Source organism: Xiphophorus couchianus, chromosome 1, assembly GCF_001444195.1.
Source record: "Xiphophorus couchianus chromosome 1, X_couchianus-1.0, whole genome shotgun sequence".
NCBI lineage: Eukaryota > Metazoa > Chordata > Actinopteri > Cyprinodontiformes > Poeciliidae > Xiphophorus > Xiphophorus couchianus.
Genome location: NC_040228.1, coordinates 5699894 through 5722541, shown reverse-complemented (window position 1 = coordinate 5722541; position 22648 = coordinate 5699894). Strand labels below are relative to the sequence as shown.

At 39.9% G+C, this 22648-nt stretch overlaps 1 protein-coding gene across 2 annotated transcripts; it reads right to left on the bottom strand.

Moving 5' to 3' along the window:
• Nucleotides 1-1588: 1588 nt before the first annotated feature.
• asxl1 (ASXL transcriptional regulator 1) lies at nucleotides 1589-21249 on the bottom strand. 2 transcript variants are annotated; one of them, XM_028012588.1, is made up of 12 exons: nucleotides 20933-21249; nucleotides 16007-16089; nucleotides 15543-15545; nucleotides 14456-14573; nucleotides 13958-14159; nucleotides 10240-10400; nucleotides 9587-9671; nucleotides 8397-8563; nucleotides 6993-7089; nucleotides 6264-6369; nucleotides 5122-6079; nucleotides 1589-5017 (listed from the first exon to the last, which is right to left on the bottom strand). In XM_028012588.1, the coding sequence occupies exons 1-12, from the start codon at nucleotides 20987-20989 to the stop codon at nucleotides 2426-2428; spliced, it is 4629 nt and encodes a 1542-aa protein (XP_027868389.1). In that variant the 5' UTR covers nucleotides 20990-21249; the 3' UTR covers nucleotides 1589-2425. The 2 variants fall into 2 exon arrangements, with proteins under 2 accessions (XP_027868389.1, XP_027868397.1); XM_028012596.1 differs by having other exon boundaries at nucleotides 10240-10358.
• Between the last annotated feature and the right edge of the window lie 1399 nt (nucleotides 21250-22648).

The following is a 22648-nucleotide window of genomic DNA, read 5'->3' as shown; positions in this document are numbered from 1 at the left end:
ATTTTACACAAGAGTAGCGAGACTTTATAATAAAATTACTCAAGTAAGAGCAAAAAGTACAGTGTAGTAAAAGTGCTCCTAAAAGTACTTTTAAAAAAAAAAAAAGGCCACTCAAGTAAATGTAGTTACTCCCAACCATGGAGGTGCATGCTCCTCCGCAGGGTCCCATCACCCAGCTCCTCTTCACGCTCCTTTCTGTCACCGCAGCTGCTCAGGTCACGCCGAAGATACTGCCGTTTGCGGCTTCGTCTTGGAAATGAATATTTTCATAGCGCCAAAGGTGCATCTCTTTGGAATTTAGTGAGGTTACTAAGTTCCAACTTCACAGTCTGTCTGTAAGCAATTTGGGAAAACCATCTAGCTGAAAGATGGAGGAAGATTTTTGCAGAACACAATGCAACCAAGATCCAAACCAGGGAATTAGACTCAACTCCAACGGGTGAAACGTTTGGTTTGTTTAAGCTGTTCACTCGCAGTCCGTTTCTTTGGTTCTCTTCGTCTCTTTTTGTAGTCTATCACATTTGAATTCAGGTGTAATATTTCTGCATAACTTGTTTTCCTTTTCAGAGTGTGTGTGCGTTCCAAAACATTGGGTCACAGTCTGGACCCGATGTAAACCTTGGCGGTCAGAGAGTTGTACTCCTAAATGGGCAAACAATTCAATCAGGGAACAGGCTGCACTGAAATGAAATTTTGTTGAGCTTCTGTACAACGACAGAAGTTCATTCTGATCAAATTTTACTAAATGTTTAATATTTTATTGCATCTTCTTGCCATTGCATTTTGGATAAACTCCACAGATCATAGGGCAGAATATTTCAGTATTCTGATTTATTCTGTCTGGGTCAGAGTACGGAAATATTTACATCTTTGCATTCCCATTCAGATTAAGTTTCGGTTTGTTACCTTTCTTAATGCTACAATCATTACAACATGCACATATCAATAGACACACACCAAAGTTTTGAGGTAAATAAACTTGTATTTAAGATTTCTATTTGCGACCCAAATGTTCAGATAAGGCCGATATTTCATCCCTTCTAATGTAAAATTCTTCTAAAACCAGCTGTGAGAGCATTGACTCATCTGAAGAGTTTGCCAAGTTTTAGTCCAAATCGAAGGTTAAATCCTCATTAATGACATAATTTAAGAAAAAAAAATTATATATATATATATATATATATATATATATATATATAAAATCTGACCTACAAAATTCACATGACATAAATGTGTCCTTAAAGTTTGAAATCAATAATTGAGTAATTTTCAGTTTATTCTGGATGACTAAATTTACAAATATTTCTGCCTGGAATGTAATCTGTACCATTTCTCACAAGAACTATACGAGATCCATAAGCAACCAGTACATTTTTTAATATATCTTAGAAATATTATTGATAGCCAAATCTTTAGCCCTGAATAGGGCTGAAGATTTTTTTCAGATTTTCTAAAGGGGTATTAAAATGTATAATAGACTTTTTTTTTAGCTTTACTGGGCTACTTCTCAAATCAGCTCGTGTGTTTCGTTAACAGCTTTACTTCTGCACATTTTCACTGCGCTGGATTGAATCCAGAGAGATCAAACTGATGAGATTGGTTTTTATTCCATGTTATAGAAAACATACGTGTTTTTGATGCTTTGACTCTTCCATACATGTTTGAGAAATCCCTTAATCTCCTGTGGCAACCATGCAGGCGTGCAGAACGCCTGGTGAAACCGAGCGCCACCTTGGCAGTTGTGGTAACTTTCTGAAGCCAAAGCGCTGGAAAGAGCAGGACTTTCTTAAAGAGACAGAGGCCCAATTTAAAGGTGTTAAATTACAAAGCCAAATGTCTTTGAAGTCATATTTGATATACTGTACACAGAAAGTAACAAGTCACTTTAGCGCTATAAAATAATACAATGTGGCTGGAAAACATAACATTTCCCAATAACAATAACAATAATTCCTTCATACGTCGACTGTATTTAAATCTGAGCCTAGTTGCAGATAATTATAGCATGAGTCAAATAAGGTGACATTTTATTTACTTGTTTTAATGGATAAAAAAATATTTCTTTGGACATACAGTCAGTTCCTATTTGCGGAGCAAATAAGACATTAAAAAAACAGTGACCTCCAAATGATGCAAAATGGAGCAAGACAATGAGGTAAATGGCGAGATTTACACAGTTAGGCATGCCCCAGATTTACAACAACAATAACATAAATCAATACACCTAGAAGAAGAAGAAAAAAAAAAACATCACCAAATCTGCAACAACAAAAGAAACTTTTTTTTTTTACAAGACATGTTTTGTCAGTCTGGATTGCCCTGTGTTCTCTAGCCTCATTAGGCTTCTGTACACTCCAAAGCTGCCCAATAATGCTGCTGGTATTTTACAGACTGCAATTCCACAGTGCACAGAGACTAGAACGCACTATCTGACCACCAAGCACGAAACACAGAGTTTGGAAGGTCCAATGCAATCATCATGGCAAAAAGCACCACAGCCTTGGCACATGATCATGGCTTTGAGGCGACATGAGCACTTAAGTGCTACTTCTTCAGCTGTAGTGTCTGTAAAAGCTTGAATACTGAGTGTAGCGTGGCTGGAGGCCAAGCGGGGATGCAGCTGGAGTACGCCATCAGCCATACCGCGGGAGAAACCACCGTTATCCATCATTGACACATTAGCCGTGTAGCTTACTACTCCACCACTTCCACCTTGTTTAGGCAACTTTCCATATATTTGGAAGGGAAGGGAGGATGATGAAGACGAAGGTAAAGGAGAAAGAGGGGAAGCGGAACTGGATGAGCAGGGGGTTTTGCTGTGCTCTTTCTTTGATATCCTTGTCAATGTCATCTCCATGTTGAGAAGTCCCTCCATCGCTCCTCCGGTTAAATACCCATCAGCGGAGTTCCCTGGCTCCTTTTTAGTCACACCAGGTACGGTAGACACAGACTTGGCGATGGCCTGGCAAGAAGGCCGTGGACTAATTTCATTTTTCACACCAGGTGCAGGAGACAGCTTTCTCTGATGAGAGTGGGGATGCTGAGACTGTGAAAGCTGAATGTTAAACTTAGTACTGGCCATTGCTTCAGCATGATAGGTTTCCACAGGAGTAGAGGGGTTGTTGGACATGATTTGATCAGATTGTTGGACCCTGTCTGGAGTGTCCCTCTGTGAACGTTGATGACCACAATACTCTTTAATAACTCTAGATTCTAGAGCAACCAGAGAGACACCTTCTGACTTGCCTTTGGATGACAAAGAAGCTGAAGAAATGGGCAGAGAGGTAATGACGGGGACAGCCCCAACAACTAGCTGGGGCTGGTACTGAGGTGCATCTTGGGCACCTGTAAGACATGAGACTGGACTGTCTGTGGGTGACTTCGGAAGGTTATGAGTTAAATCTGGAGTAGGACACTGGACAGAAAATGCAGACCTATGGCCAGCTTCAAGGTTCCTTGGTTCTGGTGGTCTTGCTGGTTGACCAGGTAATATGCTAAAAGCAAGCCTATTTGCAGAATGTGATGGTAAAACCTTTTCAAGAGGCAGACTGCCTTGTAGTAACTGTGTGACCAAAGGGTTGTTGGCTTCTACGGAGGACACAGGCCTGGCCGAGCTTGCCAGTTTTTTGGAGGCCACCAAGCCATTTGGCTGAGTGACAGGAAACTTTAAAGATCCACAACATTCCCCTTCAGTATAGGTTTCTTTAGAGCTCTGACAGTCTTCTCCAATTTCCACTTTTAAAGCAATGTTTTCTTTTTTTCCTTGTGAACAAGTACTAAAAGAGTGGTGGTCTTGGGAATGAGCCTGATTGTCATGCAGTTGAGGCAGACCTTTGGGGAAGCAAGGCTGGATGACAGTCTGACCTTTGTGGCTAGACAAGTAGCCCTGAATCACTGGCTGCTGCTTTTGAGAAGAAAGGCTACAGATTACCAACTGGCCATTTCGTTGGGTGCTCAGCTGGGAGCTCCAGTTGGGGTCAGAGTACTGCTGCTCATCCTCCTGAGTCTCATTTTCACAGTCTGAAGCAGTTTCTGTTGAATCACTGTGCACGCCCTCTTCGTCATCCTTCTGTCTGAAAACATCAACGATTTCTGCACGTTTTGGAGAAGATACTGTTTTTGGCCATGTGGCTAAATGAGAAAATTCTTCCCGTGGGTCCAAATGATGTGAACTGTGATGGATAACACCACCCAGTCCAACCTCCTTTCCCTTTTCTTGTCCTTTGGTCCCCAGTGTTTGAATAACGTCCACACCATGAGCCCCAAACCTGGGAAAGGAATCTGGAATTGAAGTTTGGGTTAAGGTAAGTTTTACACAACCTGGATCTGCCACTTCTGAAAAGGGAGCAGTAGACTCAGGTATTGGGCTGTTTCTGGCTGATTTGGTGGCTGATGACACCGACTTGGAGTCAGGCTCTGGGGGAACTGTAAAATCCCCATCTGTTAACTCATTACAGGATCTCAGGGGTTTGGCTGACGTTTCCCCTATATCCACTTGAACCTTTGCTGCCATGCCTGGTCTGTGTTGATGAGGACTTGCAACTTGTGGTGACATGGAAGCTGATGTATTTGACAATGAAGGAGATGAGTGGGATGTAGCTTCTACATCGAGAAGCTGTAGTTGTGTTCCAGACGAATTAGGTTCTGAAGAAAATTCCTGCTCTTCAATCTCACCATCTCCTCTTCCTCCTCTTCCTCCTCCTCCTCCTCCTCCTCCTCCTCCTCCGGGCTCGATTGGTCCTGGATGCTCTCTTGTTCTTCGTTCGCTGCTGCTATCCGATAACCCAGTAGAAGACCACAGCCGGACACTGGCCGCCCCTGGCCCCTCGCTAGAGGCCGCAACAGCAGCCTCGCGTTGGGCACGGGCTTGCTGAGCGCGGGCCTTGATGTCGGCAAGGGTCCGCGCGCCACCCGTGCCCGACCTCCGCGAGCATTCGGTCTGGGGCACAATTCTGGGGCAGATCTGGTAGGTGGGGTGCCCTTTGACCCAGGGAGGTTTGATTCTGGACAGTTGAATCTAGTACAACAGACAAAACAGCAAATCAGTATTTCCCTAGATAATTTTAAGGATTTTGTACTTTTGTACATAAAATATTTCTTAGCTTTGCAACCAAGTCTTACCCGGATAGGTGGCACCTTGGGTTCTTCGGTTGTCGGCAGTGGCTTCTCTGAACAGACACTGTCAATTGTGGTACGAAAGGACCGACGGTCATTAAGACGTGCCCTTTTTTCGGGAAAGCTGCAGAAGGCCTCAACCTCATCTTGCCTTCTCTTCTGTTCCTTAAGTTGAGAAATGAGCATGGGGGTGGTAGCTGGACTAGCTGACGGACTGCTCTCACGGCTGCTAGTGACGGTCCCTCCTGTGACAGAGGTGACCACAGAGGCTGTATCATCCAAGGGATCAGCAGGAACAGTGGCACTGGAAGATCCTGAAGAGGATGAAGAATCCAGACCTGTGGTAAAAGCTCCCTGTTGTTCAGAAGAAGAGGGCGATGAGGCAGGTGAGGAGGCAGGTGAAGAGGAAGAACTGGATGAGGAAGATGGTGAGGTGGTGGAAGCTAGAACAGGTGCAGCTTCCTCGGGGAGCGAAGAGGGAGTAATTTCAGTCTCTTCGTTTGCACTGGTAGATGCTGTGCTAGGACTAGGACTTGGAAGAGGAGTAGGAACTGCCAATGTCATTGGCTCTGGAGCGGGAGAGGCCTTAGGCTCTGTCACAGTACTCTCAAGTGGGAGCTCCACACCACAGTCAACATGGAGAACTACCTCTCCTTGAACAACTGTGTTGTTTGATATAGGAGAGTCAATGGACACTGCTGCTATGTCCAAAACAGCAGGAGTTTCATCACTAGTGTCTTTTGATTGCAGAGCTGGACCTGTCTTGCAAAGGGTCCGGCGGGCCCTACGACGCAAGTCAGCCCGTGTGCGTCTCCTCATCCTGCCGTCTCTCCTTCGCCGACCCACACTGCGTCTTTTCGGGACACCAGCTGAGACGACGTCAGCATCACTTTCCAGCACAGTTCCTGCAACTTCACTAGCTTCACTCATGAGCTTTAGAGACTCGTCTCGTGTTAAGCCAGACCTAAAGGTGGACAAGGTGGGTTTTAGCAAATTGTGGATTTATATGACCAATATATGAGCAAATGTCAGTGATGTTAAAAACATGCATCACTTCTGTATGCTATACAAGTACGATAAACACAAATTAAATTGTAAACTTATGCAAAACACAAATCCGTATTTCAATAAAATGAATATGATCTTACTTTTGCCCATGGTATTCTTCAAAAAATTTCTCTTTCCAAGCCTCTACTTTTTTCTCTTTCTCCTTTTCCTGTCGGAAACGGACTTGCATTTCATGGGTGAATTCACCTAAAAAAAATTTTTTTAAAAATCAAACACATTTAAAGGTGTTTAAACGTATTGAAACTCTAATGTAAATTGGGCATATTTTCTTGCAAAGTCTTGCCCTACCTGCCTTTTATTGTTAAATCAAAAATTACTTTGAAAGAATGAAAGTGTTTCAAGCATTTCAAACAAAAAGAAAAATTCAATTCAGTTTATTTATATAGTTCCAATTAACAAATGTCATCTGATGCTTCTGAATCGAATTGTGATCCTAAAATTAGCAATTGAACCACTAGATATTTTAACTAGATATTTGGCTCCTTAGTCCTGTCTTTCTTTCGTGCCATTTTAAAAATTCTTAATTTCCAATAGGAAAATTAATGCAATACTGTATGCTACAAGTCTCAAAACAGTATGTCATTCTTGACAAAAACAGGTCAGTCGGAGCCACCATAATGAACATTTCCTACTTTTCAAACTTCTATTGACCTCAATGTCGCTTCCAGTGACTCAATTGAAGCTTTACAGGGCGTAAAGCTGGAATTGATAAACATCTTTTTTAAGATTTGTCTGCCTTCAACATCAACTGTAAATACGGGTGTCATAAAATGTTACTAGCGGAGCCTGTTTGTAAGTAATTAAGTTACCTTCAGCAAGCCTCTCTTTCCAACTCTGAGAGGCATGGGTGAAGAACTCATTGTTAAGAGCTGAAGTACTTAGGCGGGTCATACCGTCAGGCCCAATCTAAAAGCAGAAAGAGAGAAAGAAAAGTCAATCAATTCTCACTTTTTTGTCTGACCAAGACACTTACAGAAATGCTTAAAATGAAATAACAGTAAAATGGAATACTAAGAATGTATTTGCTGCATGTCAATTTACTTAATTTATCTAAAATAATTGAAAATCGTCAAGTTTTTAATTCAAAATCTTTCTTGCCTCAGTTAATAAAATACTGTATATTGCATTGGTATAAGGTCTAAAATAGCTGTGCTGTGACAGTGTGCAAGTTGAAGTTAAACAATGTGTATTCATGCCTCATAAATACTAATAATTTAACACAGACCACAGATATACAAATGTAACATTTGTTTATTGAGATTATCAATACTGCTAAATTTGATTTTATGGTTTCAGCATAGACAAATTCAAAGATTTTCAATTGTTTTATCCTTAAATTTAAGATTGGACCGGTGCAGCGGATGTATGACGAGCTACATCTGCTGCACATCTCGGTTGGATACAGAAGTACAAACTGGAAATTTAATTCATGTGGCTTTAGTAGCTCTTCCGTTTCGTGTCTGTTCAGTTTTTAATAAGGACCACAGAAGCTGTTTTGGTTGCCTGGGCTTTACGGGTCAAGATTTTCTGATCTCCGGCTGACCAAGTGGACAAAACATTTGATATGGTTTGATGCAAAATGTAACCAGGAAAATAATAATAAAATAAAACCAACGTGATGCTGAGTACGAAGTGAGCGTGAATGCCGAAGGTTCCTCAAAGGAACTACACTTAGCGTCGGGGGGAGGGGGAGCCTGGTAGGCCACCAAGCTTATAATACACTGGGGGAAACCCTGTACAGTTATGCCAGGTGCCTGCCCATTTCCTTTGTTTGTTTGTTTTTGTTGTTTTTTTCCTCAATAGTTTAGTTATTTTTGAAGTCCATGTCTCCCTGTCTTTTCTGATGGCTCAGTGAACCAGGTCTTAACACATGTAGAATTCATACAGCAGAGGGAGTAGGTGATCCAATGAGTGACCATCCTAGGCATATCAGTAGCTTCTCCAATGCCAATGCTAGTAGGTAGTCTCCTCATTTACCAGTGGTGTCTAACCGTAACCCAGTTATGGCCCATCAATGAGACCAGTATCTAGCTTGTGAATACATAAAGCCTCCTGTGACTGGAAGATGCTGGGTGTGCAGTAGTCTTCATTTTGGTTCTCATACCTTGCTGGAATTTTCACCTTTTTACTAAATCATGGAAAAAGGACAGAGAGAGATCTTCTTTTTGTCAGAGAAAACTCCACACGAAACGAACAAAAACACAGTAACCTACTTGTCGATCCACCTCAGGCAACAGCTGCAGTAGCTGCTGCTGTGAATGCGAGGGAAAAGCTGAAAAGGTCCGCACATTGATGAGGGCTCTAATGTTGGTGTTGACCAGGATGGAACCAGGCGTTTCAAAGTCTATGTCTACACCTCCACGACTCTTTTTCATGGGACCTAAGACAAAAAAAAAAAAAAAAAAAGGACTGAGTTCAACTTGGAAGACATTCAACAGTCCAAATGCAAACAAATGACATCCTTATACTTTACAAGACAAACTGGTCCAGTTAAATAGAATCAGCACAAATTCTCTGTACAGTCCACACAGGAAGTATTCACAGCACATCACTTTTTCCACATTTTGTTATGCGACCGTCGAACTCAAAATGGTATGAATCTTTTAGCAAATTTCCACTTTGGGTGCCACTGGCGAAATGTGGATAAATGTGTGAAGTGGTGTGTGATTTTGAACACCACCAGCCATCTTGGAGGGTTTGCAACTTGAACAGAAAAAAAAAAACAAAAAACTGTTTAGTTTGTACTCCTGTCCAGAGATCGACTTCCCATCTGGTGTACTGGACAATGCCAAGTGGGTTAACGCACACTTTAGCCAAAAAAGTGTAACAAGAATAGTTTTTACCGGCTACAACGGCCCATTGGTTGATTTTCTTGAAGGACATTGGATTAATCCAATGAAAACCCTCAGTCCTTCTTGGCCCGCCACTCGATTCTTTTCAACGGCTTTATGTCGTGAATAGTAGGGCTGCAGTCTGCAGCACAAATGTCAACAACTACTGTTGTTTTTATTTAATTTCAAAGTATTTAATCAGCAATACACTAGATGAATGAATTTTTTTTTTTTAAATATGCATCAGATTTTTAAATGGATTGGATGAGTTGGATTTTGCTTTGTTGCAATTTTTTCTATTGCTAAAATATTTTCAGTAAAAAAAATAAATAAAACACGGCACAAGTTACAGAAGAGCAAAGTCATTGACCACAACCGTGACAATATTTTTTGAAAAATAATGATAATTTGAGAAATATGTCCTATTCGGCCCTGTATTCTGACTCGGGCAATCTGTAATACATTCTCTATATTCCAAAATACAGTTTTCAAGTAATGTTTAATTTAGTATGTGAAAAGCAGCAAGCCAAAACAGAATTTCATTACACAGTTTACGCTTTTCACATGTTTACCTGTAGACACATGTTCTCCGTTGACTTTAAGTGGAGTGAGGACAACACGGGGCATCATGACGGCCTTCTTCCTTTGTCTTCCTGACTGTAGAAAGTAGGGAAAAACAGAAGATGTCAGAACTTCTATCCTTTGTGCACACACATTAGGCAAGTGAGCAATTTAACCAAAAACGTGTGTTTGCAGATTTTCCAGCTCCAGGCTGCAAAAACTATGATTTGGATGTGAAAGTAAAACGACAACTTAAACCTCAACCCCACTAAGCTAGTAATGCTATAAGTTCCCTCAACTAAGAAAATGTTCAATTACAAAGTTCACTCCAAATATTACAGCAAAGGTTATGGTGCCACTGAGAATAAGGGCTGTTGTGCTATGGAGCAATCCTTGGATGCAACATCCTACCTTGAAGATACTTCACTTAAACACAGATCCTCATCATCTACATACAGCAACACCAAAGTAAAGGGACGGGACCACAAACAGGCAGAATATAAGGTATCTGTGTTGCATGGAAAGCCATTCTAACAAAATGTCATGTTACTGTAACAGGTCACAAACATTTTACTGGCTGAGAAGTCAAAAAACCATAAGTAGTCTTTAGGAGAGTGTAGTCTGAAACTAAATCACATTTGATGTCTTTGTGCAGAGTGCTCACCTGTCTTGAACGACTCAGTCTAGTCTGAGCGTGTTGGCTTTGCTGAGGATCCGTGCGTCCCTGCTGTCCTGTTGCCCTGCTCAGACGTGTCTGAGGGTGGGTGGTGGGAGTCTGCAGCTCTGTGGAGCAGGAGGCACTGGATGAATTCTCATCCACTGATGCTATAACCCAGGAAAAATCATATTAAATTAAGCAAGTATTATTTGACACAATATTTATGATAGTTTCTAAACAACAAAGAAAATGGCCAAGTGACAGCACCAAACCTGTGCCACTTCTGGTGAAGTTAGCGGTTTAAAAGGAACAAACATACCAGTAGGTGGGTCTGTTCCACTTCCCCAAGTTTGACTCACAAGTGATATTATTTGGACAGTGTTGACTGCAACCATTGGAATATTCATACTTGTGAGTTTGTGGGATTTAGAAAGACTGTCAATGTTGGCTGTAATATAAAAAAGTGTTACTTTATTCTTAACAGACAGCATGTTATGGCTAGAGCTAGGTTACAAAACAATGGCGATATATTTTGCAAAAATAATTTTTCCTCAATAGAGATGAGAAAGGGTCGATTTAGGGATGGGAATCAAGAAACGGTTCTTGAAGAGAACCCAGTTGTTCAGTTCCTGGGAATAGTTAACCTGCTTGCTTAACAATCCCACTCATTGGTTCCATTACGTGTGACACGTTTGTGTGATGACGTATTGCACATGCTCTGTATTTTGCTTTAGAAAATATCCGAGACGTGGTTACATTTCACCAAAAAAAAAAAAAAAAAGACGTTACTATAGCCAGTTGCAAAATGTCCCGAGGCCTCAAGTATAAAGCATCTGTGCGGCCAAAAATGTGCAGCGCCATATTTTACGCACAAGATGGCATGTATAAAAATGTGCAAATATACGCACACTTTTTCGCTGGTGTGAAAATGTGCAGCAGACACGCAAACTTTTTCTGGGAACAACATCAAACTACAAAGCGTCAAAACTCACCTAAATACACTAAAATCCGACTACATTCGGCGCTATCTAGACCAAGAAGCATCGAACCCGATGTTTTAGGGGGTTTTTCATGGTTTGAATATCTTATTGTTTCAATAATAAAACTAAGCCGCATTTATCCTCAGATAAATACAACAAACACAAAATGAAGAAAGCAAAAATAAAAGGATGCGAAAACCTCACTAGAATGTAAAAAATATATTTCCTCAATTTTTGTCTCAAAGATGAAACGCAGTGTTCTGTGCAAAATGCATTTATGGGGTAATTTCATTCTCACAAAAAAAAAATATAACATGTTTGGATCAGCAAATTAACTCCAAACAGGTTTGATTATTTTTAAGGTGATGGAGGTGTGAATGCAATCACACATATTTAAGTAGCTGCAAAAAGGTGAGCCGCTAACTGTGGAGCGCTTTGGCTCTGATGGAGAACATCACCAATGGAAGGATTCAGAGGGAGCGATTGATCATATTGATCTGCTGGGAAATGTTGATGATGGTTCATTAGTGTTTAGATTAATCCAGGCTGATCATCCTGGAGCTCTGAGCAGAACTTATAGAAGGAGCCGTGCGGTACCGGTACCGGTCCAGCTGCAGTCACCCTTCAGCTGAGCCGCCAGCTTTGTGAATGCGCCTTTCTGGACAGAAAGCATCTCTACTCTTTAAAGGTACAACTTATGCACATGATACCACTACTTATAATAAACGTCCATTTTACCAACTCAAATGACTCCGTCTTTAAATCCCGGCTGAACGCTCTACTGTTCAAACAGGCATTTGCAGGATCTCTTTATTTTCTTTTTATTATTTGGATTTTTTTCTTTCTTTAAAATGTATTTTATTTTTGTGAGGTTACCTTATGTTCCCTGAAAGCACCTTTTAAATAATATATATAATTACTATTATTATAAATACTTATACTGCTACAAACAAGAACGTTGCCATGGTTATTGCTTCACTTTAACAACAAAAAGATAAAATACGTCCAACATCCTCAAACATACACAGCATGCTACCAATTTAAAACAAATGTAAAGTGTTTGATACGATGCTTAGCGATGGCGCTGACTTGAGGGAACAGAAATGCAGGGAGATATTGCTGGTGGAGTAATCTGGACGGCGCAGTAGACTGTAATCATATTAGCGTTTTCACAGGTTAACAAAGGTCATTTATATCCAGTTTGGTGCATATATGTGTGATTTAGAGCCAGACATGTGTAAATGGCAAAGAACTGGAATTTGCCATTCTGCCATGCCCACACGGTCAGTCCACCAGTCAGTGTTGAGAGAATCATGAACTATCACCATTTTGTGTCTACAAAAACACACTTACATCTGTATAAATCAGATTAAAAGGAAGACGTACAGGAGCAAATATCGTCACTTCCTGTTTTGAAGGGGCCGGGGCTAAGGTGATGTCATAGGTGATGAGCATGTGAATGTGATGAATACTGGTATTTTTTGACACATTTAGCATCATGAAGGTGGGACTTTGTGTGCGGGAGGGTTAGGGTTATTCCACCATGATGTTTCGTAATTGTATAGTCTGATATTTGTAATTTTCTGAGATGCATTTGTGAACAAACAGAGTTCAAACACAAAGATTAAACTCACAGCATCAGATTGTAGCTATAATCACAAAACAGTCTAACTATAAAGACTGTTCTATGCACTTTTACGAAGCAAACTTGCCATCTTCTTAAAATCTTACATTTAATTGTGTGCCATCATTAAAATCTTGTTATTCATCTCCTCATCAAATTTAACGCCATTGTCATTCGTAATAAACAATGTTCAAATTCTAGATCAGTTAAAATTCCTGAAGGCCTGTGGGGCCTGAAGCAGCTGCTTAGTTCACTGCGCTAGGCACAAATGAACTGAGCCTGTAATGTCGCCTCTAAACATTACATAGTGTTTTAAGATCCACTGGCTGATTACTTAATTGGGATTTAAATTTATATTTATTTTAATAGGTTTTGTTTTTTTTGCCATTTTTAAGACCATAGTTGTGTGTTTAAGCATCGTTGGCAATGTCTTTCAGTAACATATAATTACCCACCAACATTTTTACATTTCCTGTCAACATAAAAATAATTTTATACAAAAACACAGCAGGCTGGTGGTGGACCGCTCTGGCACCCCTACCACCGGATTTAGCAAGATTTCTGGGGGAAACTTTGCATTGAAATTCATTCACTTAATATTGATGTTAATACCAGGGCTGAACAGGACCTCTGTAATCCTAGGCCTCATTGTATTGACGTTTTTGTGTAGCATTGGTTGGTGGTTTGGATAATTACAACGTCATGATGGTATATTAAATCGGTAAATCCCCACTGAAGGGCTGAGGTACTATGGCCTGTCACTAATGAATAGGTCGTTTTTACTTATTGAATTTATAGGTAATATTTACTGAGCACTAATATGTTATTAGATAACACAGAATTGCATCCCACAAATATGTTTTAGCAGAGTTATTGCTAAAAAAAAAAAAAAAAAGGCAGTTTTTAGCAATACATTTGACTACCTGTTATGAAATCTTTCAATTGAACTAGTTCTGATAAGTTAAAATATCCTCACTTCAAAACTAAGTAAATTAAATTGAAGATCAATTATGGAAAATATAGATGCTCTGCATATGTTTTAAGGTGTATGAAAAAGTTTAAGACTTTTGAAGATTCAATACAAAAACATGAATGAATGATGTGTGTATTATTGAGTTACCATCATTGTCCATGATGGCTGCTACAATCGCTTCTGAGGAGTCACAGCTCTCCTGGTCAATGGTTTCACTGGAGTCAACAAGGGCAACAGCAGATCCCGCCACTGAGGTACTGCAGCTTGAAGTTGGATGCGCAACATTTCCCACTGGCTCTGGTGGAACCTCCGACTCTGAAGTTGGTTTTGTCCACTGGAGGGCATTTTTCTACAGAAAACAAATGGCACAAAAGTGAGGTAGTGCTGTAGCAAAAACAAGTGATACAAAACTTAACTTTAAAAGGGCTTTTGGGACAAGTAAAAGAGCTTTAGCTACTGGTCACATGCTAGTGGTTAAATTGCCGATTTGTGATCAAGATTGTAAGCTAAAACTAGCTACCTGCGGCAGACGGTAAACCAATGCATTACTTCTATGTTAGGTTGTTAGAGTTACTTCATATGAAAATAGTTGTAATTCCATGTTATTTTAACTTAAGCAGGTAAAACAATTTCAGAATAAAGTACCTTGAGAGTGAACAAGCTCATTCGTCCAGGAAGCTTGAAGAAAATGCTGTTCTTGACCCGGTCTCCCCTCACTTGAGAGTGCAGCATGGTGACCAGGCAGGCCAGAGGAGCGGTGCCACTGCAGCCACACACAAATCAACTTTTAGACTTTCCACAGAGATGGTAGAGTACGTTTATGTTTCCACCATTGTCTTATCATAATATATCAAGTCCTTTTGAAATGTAAAAAGCTCATTTAAAACTATTCCACATTTTGCTTGATAAATCTTGTTTGGTTTTGGGTAATAAATTACATAGTGCAATATACAATTTTTGGATGAACACAATGTATTTTCCTTTGGCTTTAGTGCCAAAAGAATCCTCTTTTTGAGGGTGAACAACTGTGCAACAGCTTTAAATTGGAGGTGGGCATTTATCGCATCATTCGTCATTTATCAAGACAACTTTCAGCGTTGACAGTTTTACTATTTTCTCCATTTAGTATGTATTTAGTGATAGAAATCACACTAGTTTACATGACTGATGTCCTAAAGAAACTCATTACAAATAGGAAAGCTATTCAACAGCACCAGTGGTGGGACATAACACTTTGTTACTGTTTAATAAATCAGAATTTTTCCATGGAAAGTGGCATTTGCAAGTTTCAGGCCACGTTTTGTGCGTACGCAAGCTTTCTAAATAAGACCTCTAGTCCTTATAGTATTTACCAAATGTGCATTTGGTCTGTCCCAGTTTATTTTTATTTTTCTTCTCCAAAATTCTGACACAAAAACGATGTTTGTAGCTGAAATATTAGCACTTCTAACTTAGTCATGTTGTCTTGGACTAAACAGGATTGTGTTCTGCAAGAGAAACATTTATATAAAGAAATACTTGAGTTTTATAATGGTGTATGAACCAAAAAGTAAAACTTTGATGTTGTTAAAATGCCACCTAAATGTGGCCTTTATACTTGGTCAACAAGTTGCACTTTAAATAAATTCTTGGGTGGGTAAAATAACAAAAGGGAAAAAGAAAATGTTATATGTAGCAAGAGGGGAAAAAAACTGCTCCAATTTCAACATTTACTTGAAAACTATGAACGTACCTTCTGTTTATAGTTGGCAGCAATCGAAGAAGTTCATGGAGACAGAAAGAAAGTCAGTTATTAACAACACAAGAATTTCACCTATGTATGTATTGCAAAAAAACTGAACAGCTGGTATTACAAAATGCCTGTTCTAAGTCAAATAAATCTGAAATATCATGTTTGAGCATGATATTTGAGTTCGCTCAATTGTTCAATTAGATGACTTTATTATATATTCACATAGATGAATATGTGGTTTAAAAATCCACCATGGCAATTATGTCTTAGAAATGACTTGCAATTAGTGAAGCAGTGACCTATATTTGCTAAGTGCACAATGTTTACCTTCCAAGACAACCAAGAGCCTTGATTTGACACCTGCTCACTTAAAGGAGACTAGACAATTGAAGTCTGAAAGCACTTAGTAAAGTCTGAAGTTATTCCATCCAGCAAAACTGAGACCCTGTGCGTTTGTGTCTAACCTCATTTCCTTCAGTCCCTTGGTCTGGATGACATGGAGGATTTGTTTGGGAGTCATGGGTGCGTCAGAGAAGTTCTCCAGGACCTGGAAGATACATTTTTTGAAGAACACAAACTCAGCTAACAGAACTTGGAGAATTAAAGCTTCACATAAAAAAAATCTAAACTGTGTACAGGCCAGAGCAGGACTCCGAAAGACATTTCTATCAGACCTCATTGAATGATGTAACACAAGGCTGTCCTAAATCAGCCCTAAGGGCCAGTCACTTGCATGTATTAGAGGCTTCCATGTTTTAGCACATTTGACTCAAACAAATGGGTAGTCGGCAGGTTTCGGTAGAACTTGATAACATGCTGAGCTGAGCCATTGAATCAGCTGTGTTGGAGCAAGAACACAGCTAAAATCACAGGACATCAGGCATTGGCATTGAGGATCCCTGATTTCACATATAGATAAACAAAAATACATACAAAATGAACCTTAAGCATAGGTCAGAAGCAGATGTTTTGATGAGCAGACAAATCCTTCTATCTCTTTATTGTTCAGCATAGCAAGTAGATCAACATGTCCATCCAGAGAAGTACTGACATAATGATGAACACCTTAAAATGAACTAGTTAGTACTTCAGGATGCACACGCATTACACAGTAGTAACAGGTTGGTCGGGAATATTTCGACTCGGGATTTCGAGATAGACTGCTCCGCATTTTTTCCCCCTTTGCTGCTCAGCTCTCGCTCTGTGACTCGGCTCAGAGCAGAGCTTTGTTTTGATTAGCAAGGTGGCCTTGTGGCCAATTATGTGTGAGGATATGGGACCATACCATAATGCGAGAACAGAAAGTGGACCAGACAACAGTGGTGAGGAGAAGAGTGCAGCATCTGGTTGCAGTTTAATTATATAATAATTGTGAATTATGGGTCTGTTCATTAGACTTGCTTCCAGTGTTTTTTTCTTTCCCTTTTGTGATAAAAATGTAAAGTTTGATTAAAATAATATACTTTTTTTTTTATCCTGCTTTCCTGACAGAACAAACATAAAATTAAGCAAGTATAAGGCTTCTTATATAGGGCACACAAAATGCTAATTGATTTATCATGCAAGACATATCTAGTGGGGCGTGCTGTGGTGGCGCAGGGGGTTAACACGCCCCACGTTTGGAGGCCTTAGTCCTCGACGCGGACGTCGCGGGTTCGACTCCCGGTCCCGGTGACCTTTGCCACATGTCTTCACCCTCTCCTCGCCCTCTTTCCTGTCTGCCTACTGTTGCAAAAAAAATACGAGCAAAACTCTTCTAGCCAAGTCAAGTAAAATATGGGTCTGAGAAACATCTCAATAAATTGAGATGTTTCGGAGCTGAAAAAGCCAGCTCTTCCTTGGGAGCCGTGTAACAAGAACCACAGGATCTTCCCCAGTGTATCATCTCCAGTTTCAAGCATGACATAAGGTCATATAACCGACCACTGCATGCGAGAGGGAGTAGCACCTCTCCATCTGACCAGAACTGCACGCCTCGCTAACGGAGAACACGACAGGTTATTAGTGATACAAATGGATGTACTTTGAATCTATCTTGGGTCTTATTTTGTACTTATGGGATGCATTTTTTCACTGTATGTTTATTTTAAATCCCAGATTAATTCTGGAGGATTTAATTTTTTAATAATGCACCTTAATTAAACAGATAATTTGATATACAAAGAGTCAATAAGCTGTTATTGGGATAGCCAAGCTTTCCTCTTCACTTTACGCTGCCCTCTGAAAGTGACAGAAAAGACAGACTAAGCTAGGTTTAAAGTTGATGCATTGAACTGGGCGAGAGCAGCATCACTTGTGCTGCACATGCCGAACAACAATACAAAACACAACACAAGATATTATTATGTGCTTACAACACCATAATTTGGAGACTTGTTATGGACAGTAGGGACAGAAATTTCCTTCAGTCCAAGTATTTTGGCAAATCCTGCCATGTAGTTTCCAAAGAACTCCTTCCTAAACCGAACTGCGCAAACTACAACTTTCTATGGTAATATCGCAGGAACATTACAAGCAAAATAAAATGAAGCCACGCAACTCTATTCTCTGTGAGTGGGAAAAAATGCATAGACAAATGCTCTATATTGCAGGTGAAAACAAAACATTTTCCTATTTCGTCAGCCATTGTGCAGCATAAATCCACGGCAGAACAGACTGCATCTCTTGTAATGATGTGGGTGGAGCTCCACTTGGGTTGCCAGATGAGGGGCTGCACTTGTCTTGGGGTTAGAGATGTACCAATATGATATCAATATCTGAACAAAAACCTTTTAGATCGGGTATCGGTGGCAATGTGCCCTATCCATAAGGGTTGAACGAGGAGAAGCAGCTTTCAGCATCTATGCACCACAAAATTGGAACAAACTTCCAGAAAACTGTAAAACAGCTGAAACACTGACTTCCTTTAAATCTCTACTAAAAACCCACCTGTTTAGGATTGTATTTGAAACGTAATCAATTACAAATTTAATGATGGAACTTGACTTAATGTCGTGTTTTGATTGTTGATTCTATGTTGAAATTGCACAAAAATCCGTGAGGGACGACGGAGTCCCAGAGCGAAATTCCGTGAAAGAGATGTACGGAGCCTTGTGCTGGAAGAAAAACGGCGAGTGACTGAGGGTCACTGCGCGTAACACAAACCCTATAAATTCTAGACACTAACAGGTACCATAGAATTGCACAAAAATCCGTGAGGGACGGCGGAGTCCCTGCTCGAAATTCCATGAAAAAGGTGTACGGAGCCTTGTGCCAGAAGCCCATTAAAATGCTGTCTACATCGTTTTAAACTGTGTGATTGTGAGCGTGAGCGGGAATAAAAATAGCAACAGGTATTTTGTTCCATATAACACAGTATGAGTGTAACAGGTAAACCTTCTATGGATGCAAACTCGACTAAAAACCCACCTGTTTAGAATTGTATCTGAAACGTAATCAATTACAAATTTATTGATGGAACCTGAATTAATGTCGTGTTTTGATTGTTGATTCTATGTTGCATTGTGTTTCTGTGTTTGTAATGATGTAAAGCACTTTGAAATGCCTTGCTGCTGAAATGTGCTATACAAATAACATTTGATTGATTGATTGATCTATTCAATCCAAGTTTATACTTTGTGCTCAGCAGGTGTAATTCATAGTCATAGCACAAATAAAAGCCCTAAACTTTCAGAATTAAGTATATTAGTATTTATGTTAAAACAATGTGAAGCATACAAGATATATATGTATGCCCTATATTTGCACATTTATACTAGCGATCATCAGAGTTTGACATGAATTTAAATGTCATGAAATATTAAATTTACTTTATGTGAAAAACCAACATCGGCAGTGTGTTTCCCCGCTAATGGCCGAGTGATAGTTTACGTTGTGTGTGCATGAGCCAAAAAGGGGGTATGGCATTTGTAGTCAAGGTGATCGTTGGAGCTATATTCTCCTAAAATTAACCTTCATAAAGGGTTTATATAAATGACACTGCAAGGGGACTGGCTCTGCAAGAGTACCTTCCAAATCGTCCAGTTTGTGTGAAGCTTGGCTCTGATTTACGCCGATTTACAAAAATTCAGAGGTGCCCAAACAGTCACAGGAAGTGACTGGTTGGGCCCACAAATCTACTGTGTTTGTACTTATGTCTCTGGCAACTGTGCCGATTTCCTTAATTTTGGCAGCTCAGTAATCAGCCAATACTTGCATGCGATTCTGATCTTATCTGCCTCAGCAAACGCCTACAATTAACCAGTGTCCCCTTCTGCTCTCCCATGAGAGAAGTTTGACCGACAGACCCACCCACCAGGTCATGTCTGCACATTTTGCAGTTAGCGGTAGTCACCCCACTGTTAGCAAATTGGTTGCTACCATTTAGGACGTTTCAGACAAAACAAATTGGCAACAGCCAAAATCATAATCAACATGTTGGACTTTTTAAAGATCGGTCATTGGCAATAGGCCAGAAAACTGCACCCCTATTTGTAATCAAAGAATAATTTGAAGACCATAAAGTGAAGACTTGTATTTATCTATGTATTTGAAAACATGTCACTATTTAGAAAACAATGTCTACAGGAGCATGTGTGGTGTCTGTTACTTTAAATAAAACCCAGCCAATAGTAATATTAATTTTGCAGATAGACTAAACTAAGACAGGCCTTAACCTGACCACAAATCTACTGTGTTTGTACTTATGTCTCTGGCAACTGAAAAACTTCAATTACAACCATTGATGCACCTCCTGCAAACTGCTTTGCTGTTTTTTAATTGGGTGTTGCTTTAAGCCAAGGTTACATTGAATCCAGCTGTGGTGCATTATTACCAGCAAGAGTAAATTCTCAAGACACTTGAAGACGTTAACCTTGATCATGGTAAAATAGCTTTGCCTTCAAAATGTTATTCCCAAAAAAATGTTTTGCTTCACATCCACCCCTAAATATGTGTTGCATACAAATTACTTTGGTATTTGAGTCGCGTTGTGTGCCAGTTTGTGCTATATTTGCGCATTGAGGCTGTTCAGATGCTCAAAAGCGTCGAGCTACTAGCTAACCAGCTAGCTAACTAGCTGCCTAGCAAACAAAGACCTGAGTAAGAAGCGGCTATTTTGTTACCAAGCTTTAGGGGTTTCGCTACGTCGCATTTTAATACATTACACAAGACACGTTTCACGCAAACAAAAGTGGAGTCGCGTTCATGCTAAACACAAAGTATTTGTTGGCAAGATTAATTCTCGCATTAATATGATTAAGCTGCTAGCTGCTAATAGCTGGCTAACTAAACACCAGAAGCTAGGCTGTGGTCGTGAGTGGAATATCCACAGGCAGCAACGAGTCTGGATTAAGATCGTTTCTCTTCTAAAACATCCACGGTTTACATGCAAATGAAGTCTCATTTCTTACCATTCGAGCTGCTTCAGCCCAGGTCCGCTCCTTCTTTCTCTTTTGCTTGTCCTTCATTTCTTTAGCGCTCGACTCTGCTGGGTGGCTACTAAGCAACCTAAAAGCAATCGCGACTGAACTGTTCAGCAGCGGCTAAGTATAATCGAAGAAGATGCTCTTTTCGACGCGAGGCAACGCTATTGTGCGGTGGTTGCTGGTGTGTCTGCTGCCGAGTTTAAACCAACACTACAAACACATCTTCCTGTCGAGGCAGAGTTACAGTGTTAGCAGCCGTACTGTTGCAGGACAAGCTAAGTTCAGAGGTCAAATCCTCCGCAGGAATGCAACAAAACCCATCCGCCTCCAGGAAATAGGCTGTTTATACTGTTGCACTTCATGATAACAGAGCAATGGAGTCTGCTTATTCTATAAAATACTGTTTACAATTTAGTAACTTTAAGACGTGACAGATTTAAATGTGAATTACATCGCAACATTTAGATAGGAAGCAGAAATACATTTGGGACAAATTAATTCTAGGGCATGTAGATAATTAATGAACAGTAGAAATGAGGTAATTTCTAATAATTGGATGGTACAAGCAAAGATTATTGAGATAGTATGTCATAATTACGATCTCACGACAAAAAGAGATACTATCTCAAAATTGTGACTTGCTGCCTCATAGTTATGACTTTGCTATCTCATAATAATGAGATCTCATAAATATGAGATAGCTAAGTTATAATTATGAGGCACACATTTATTTTTTCATAAGAGAGGCGGAAATGGACTTCCATACATCTGTGCTGAGTGCTTTAAAAAGTTGAACCAGAAAATAAGACGTGAGGGTACAGTCCTTTCTCTCAAGGCCATTTTAAGTAATATAATAATGTTTTGAATGAGCATTTTATTTTTATTTGCTTACTATTTGTTTTTGACTATTTATGTCAATTTCAAATTATTTAAATTACCAAAATGAATTTTGCTTTTTTAATGTAATGGCAGGATCCCAGCAAACCCAAAGGATGTTCCTTGTGTTTGTGCTAAATCATTTTTTAGGAACAAATTATTCAGCAACAAAGCAAAGTAGCTGACCTGCCGCACAGGACAGTGACAAATTCTAATCACACAGAGAATATGCAATAAAAATCTCAATCATCAGTCACTCTGTATTTAGTGCAATTATGCCGCTACATACAAAGATGGCACACCACATGAGAAACAGAGCTCTAAATGGAGCATCAGCTCTTCTCTTTAAGTCAGTTGGTAAGCTAGTTCACATTTCTTCTACTTCGTAAACAGTAAATGTCCTTTCAGTCAGTCAAAGGGGTTAGGAACTCTGTGTTTGAACGTTTAATCTCTGCAGCAAGGCATGATGAAGTAATGTAATAGTTGGCCAATGCTAGCAAAATTTTACCAAGAATATTTTGTCTCATTTCTAGTCCAAACAATGTCTTTACACTTAAAATAATAGCAATATCAACAAAGTGTTTTACAACTTGGGGTAGCTGATTAGCATCACAAAAGCTCAAGTAATACCTCAACTGCACCCACAAAAAAGAGGTTCTGTGGACCCGAAAAAGGACCAAAGGGGAGAGGGAGGAAGTTCAAACCGTCTCTTCCATTGATCGTAATGGGCAAACATTGGCAGACAAGCCAGATTCTCTGGACCCTCTGGTCCAAACTGGGCAAACAATTCTTCATCAAATAAAGAACATTATGGACAACCATAAG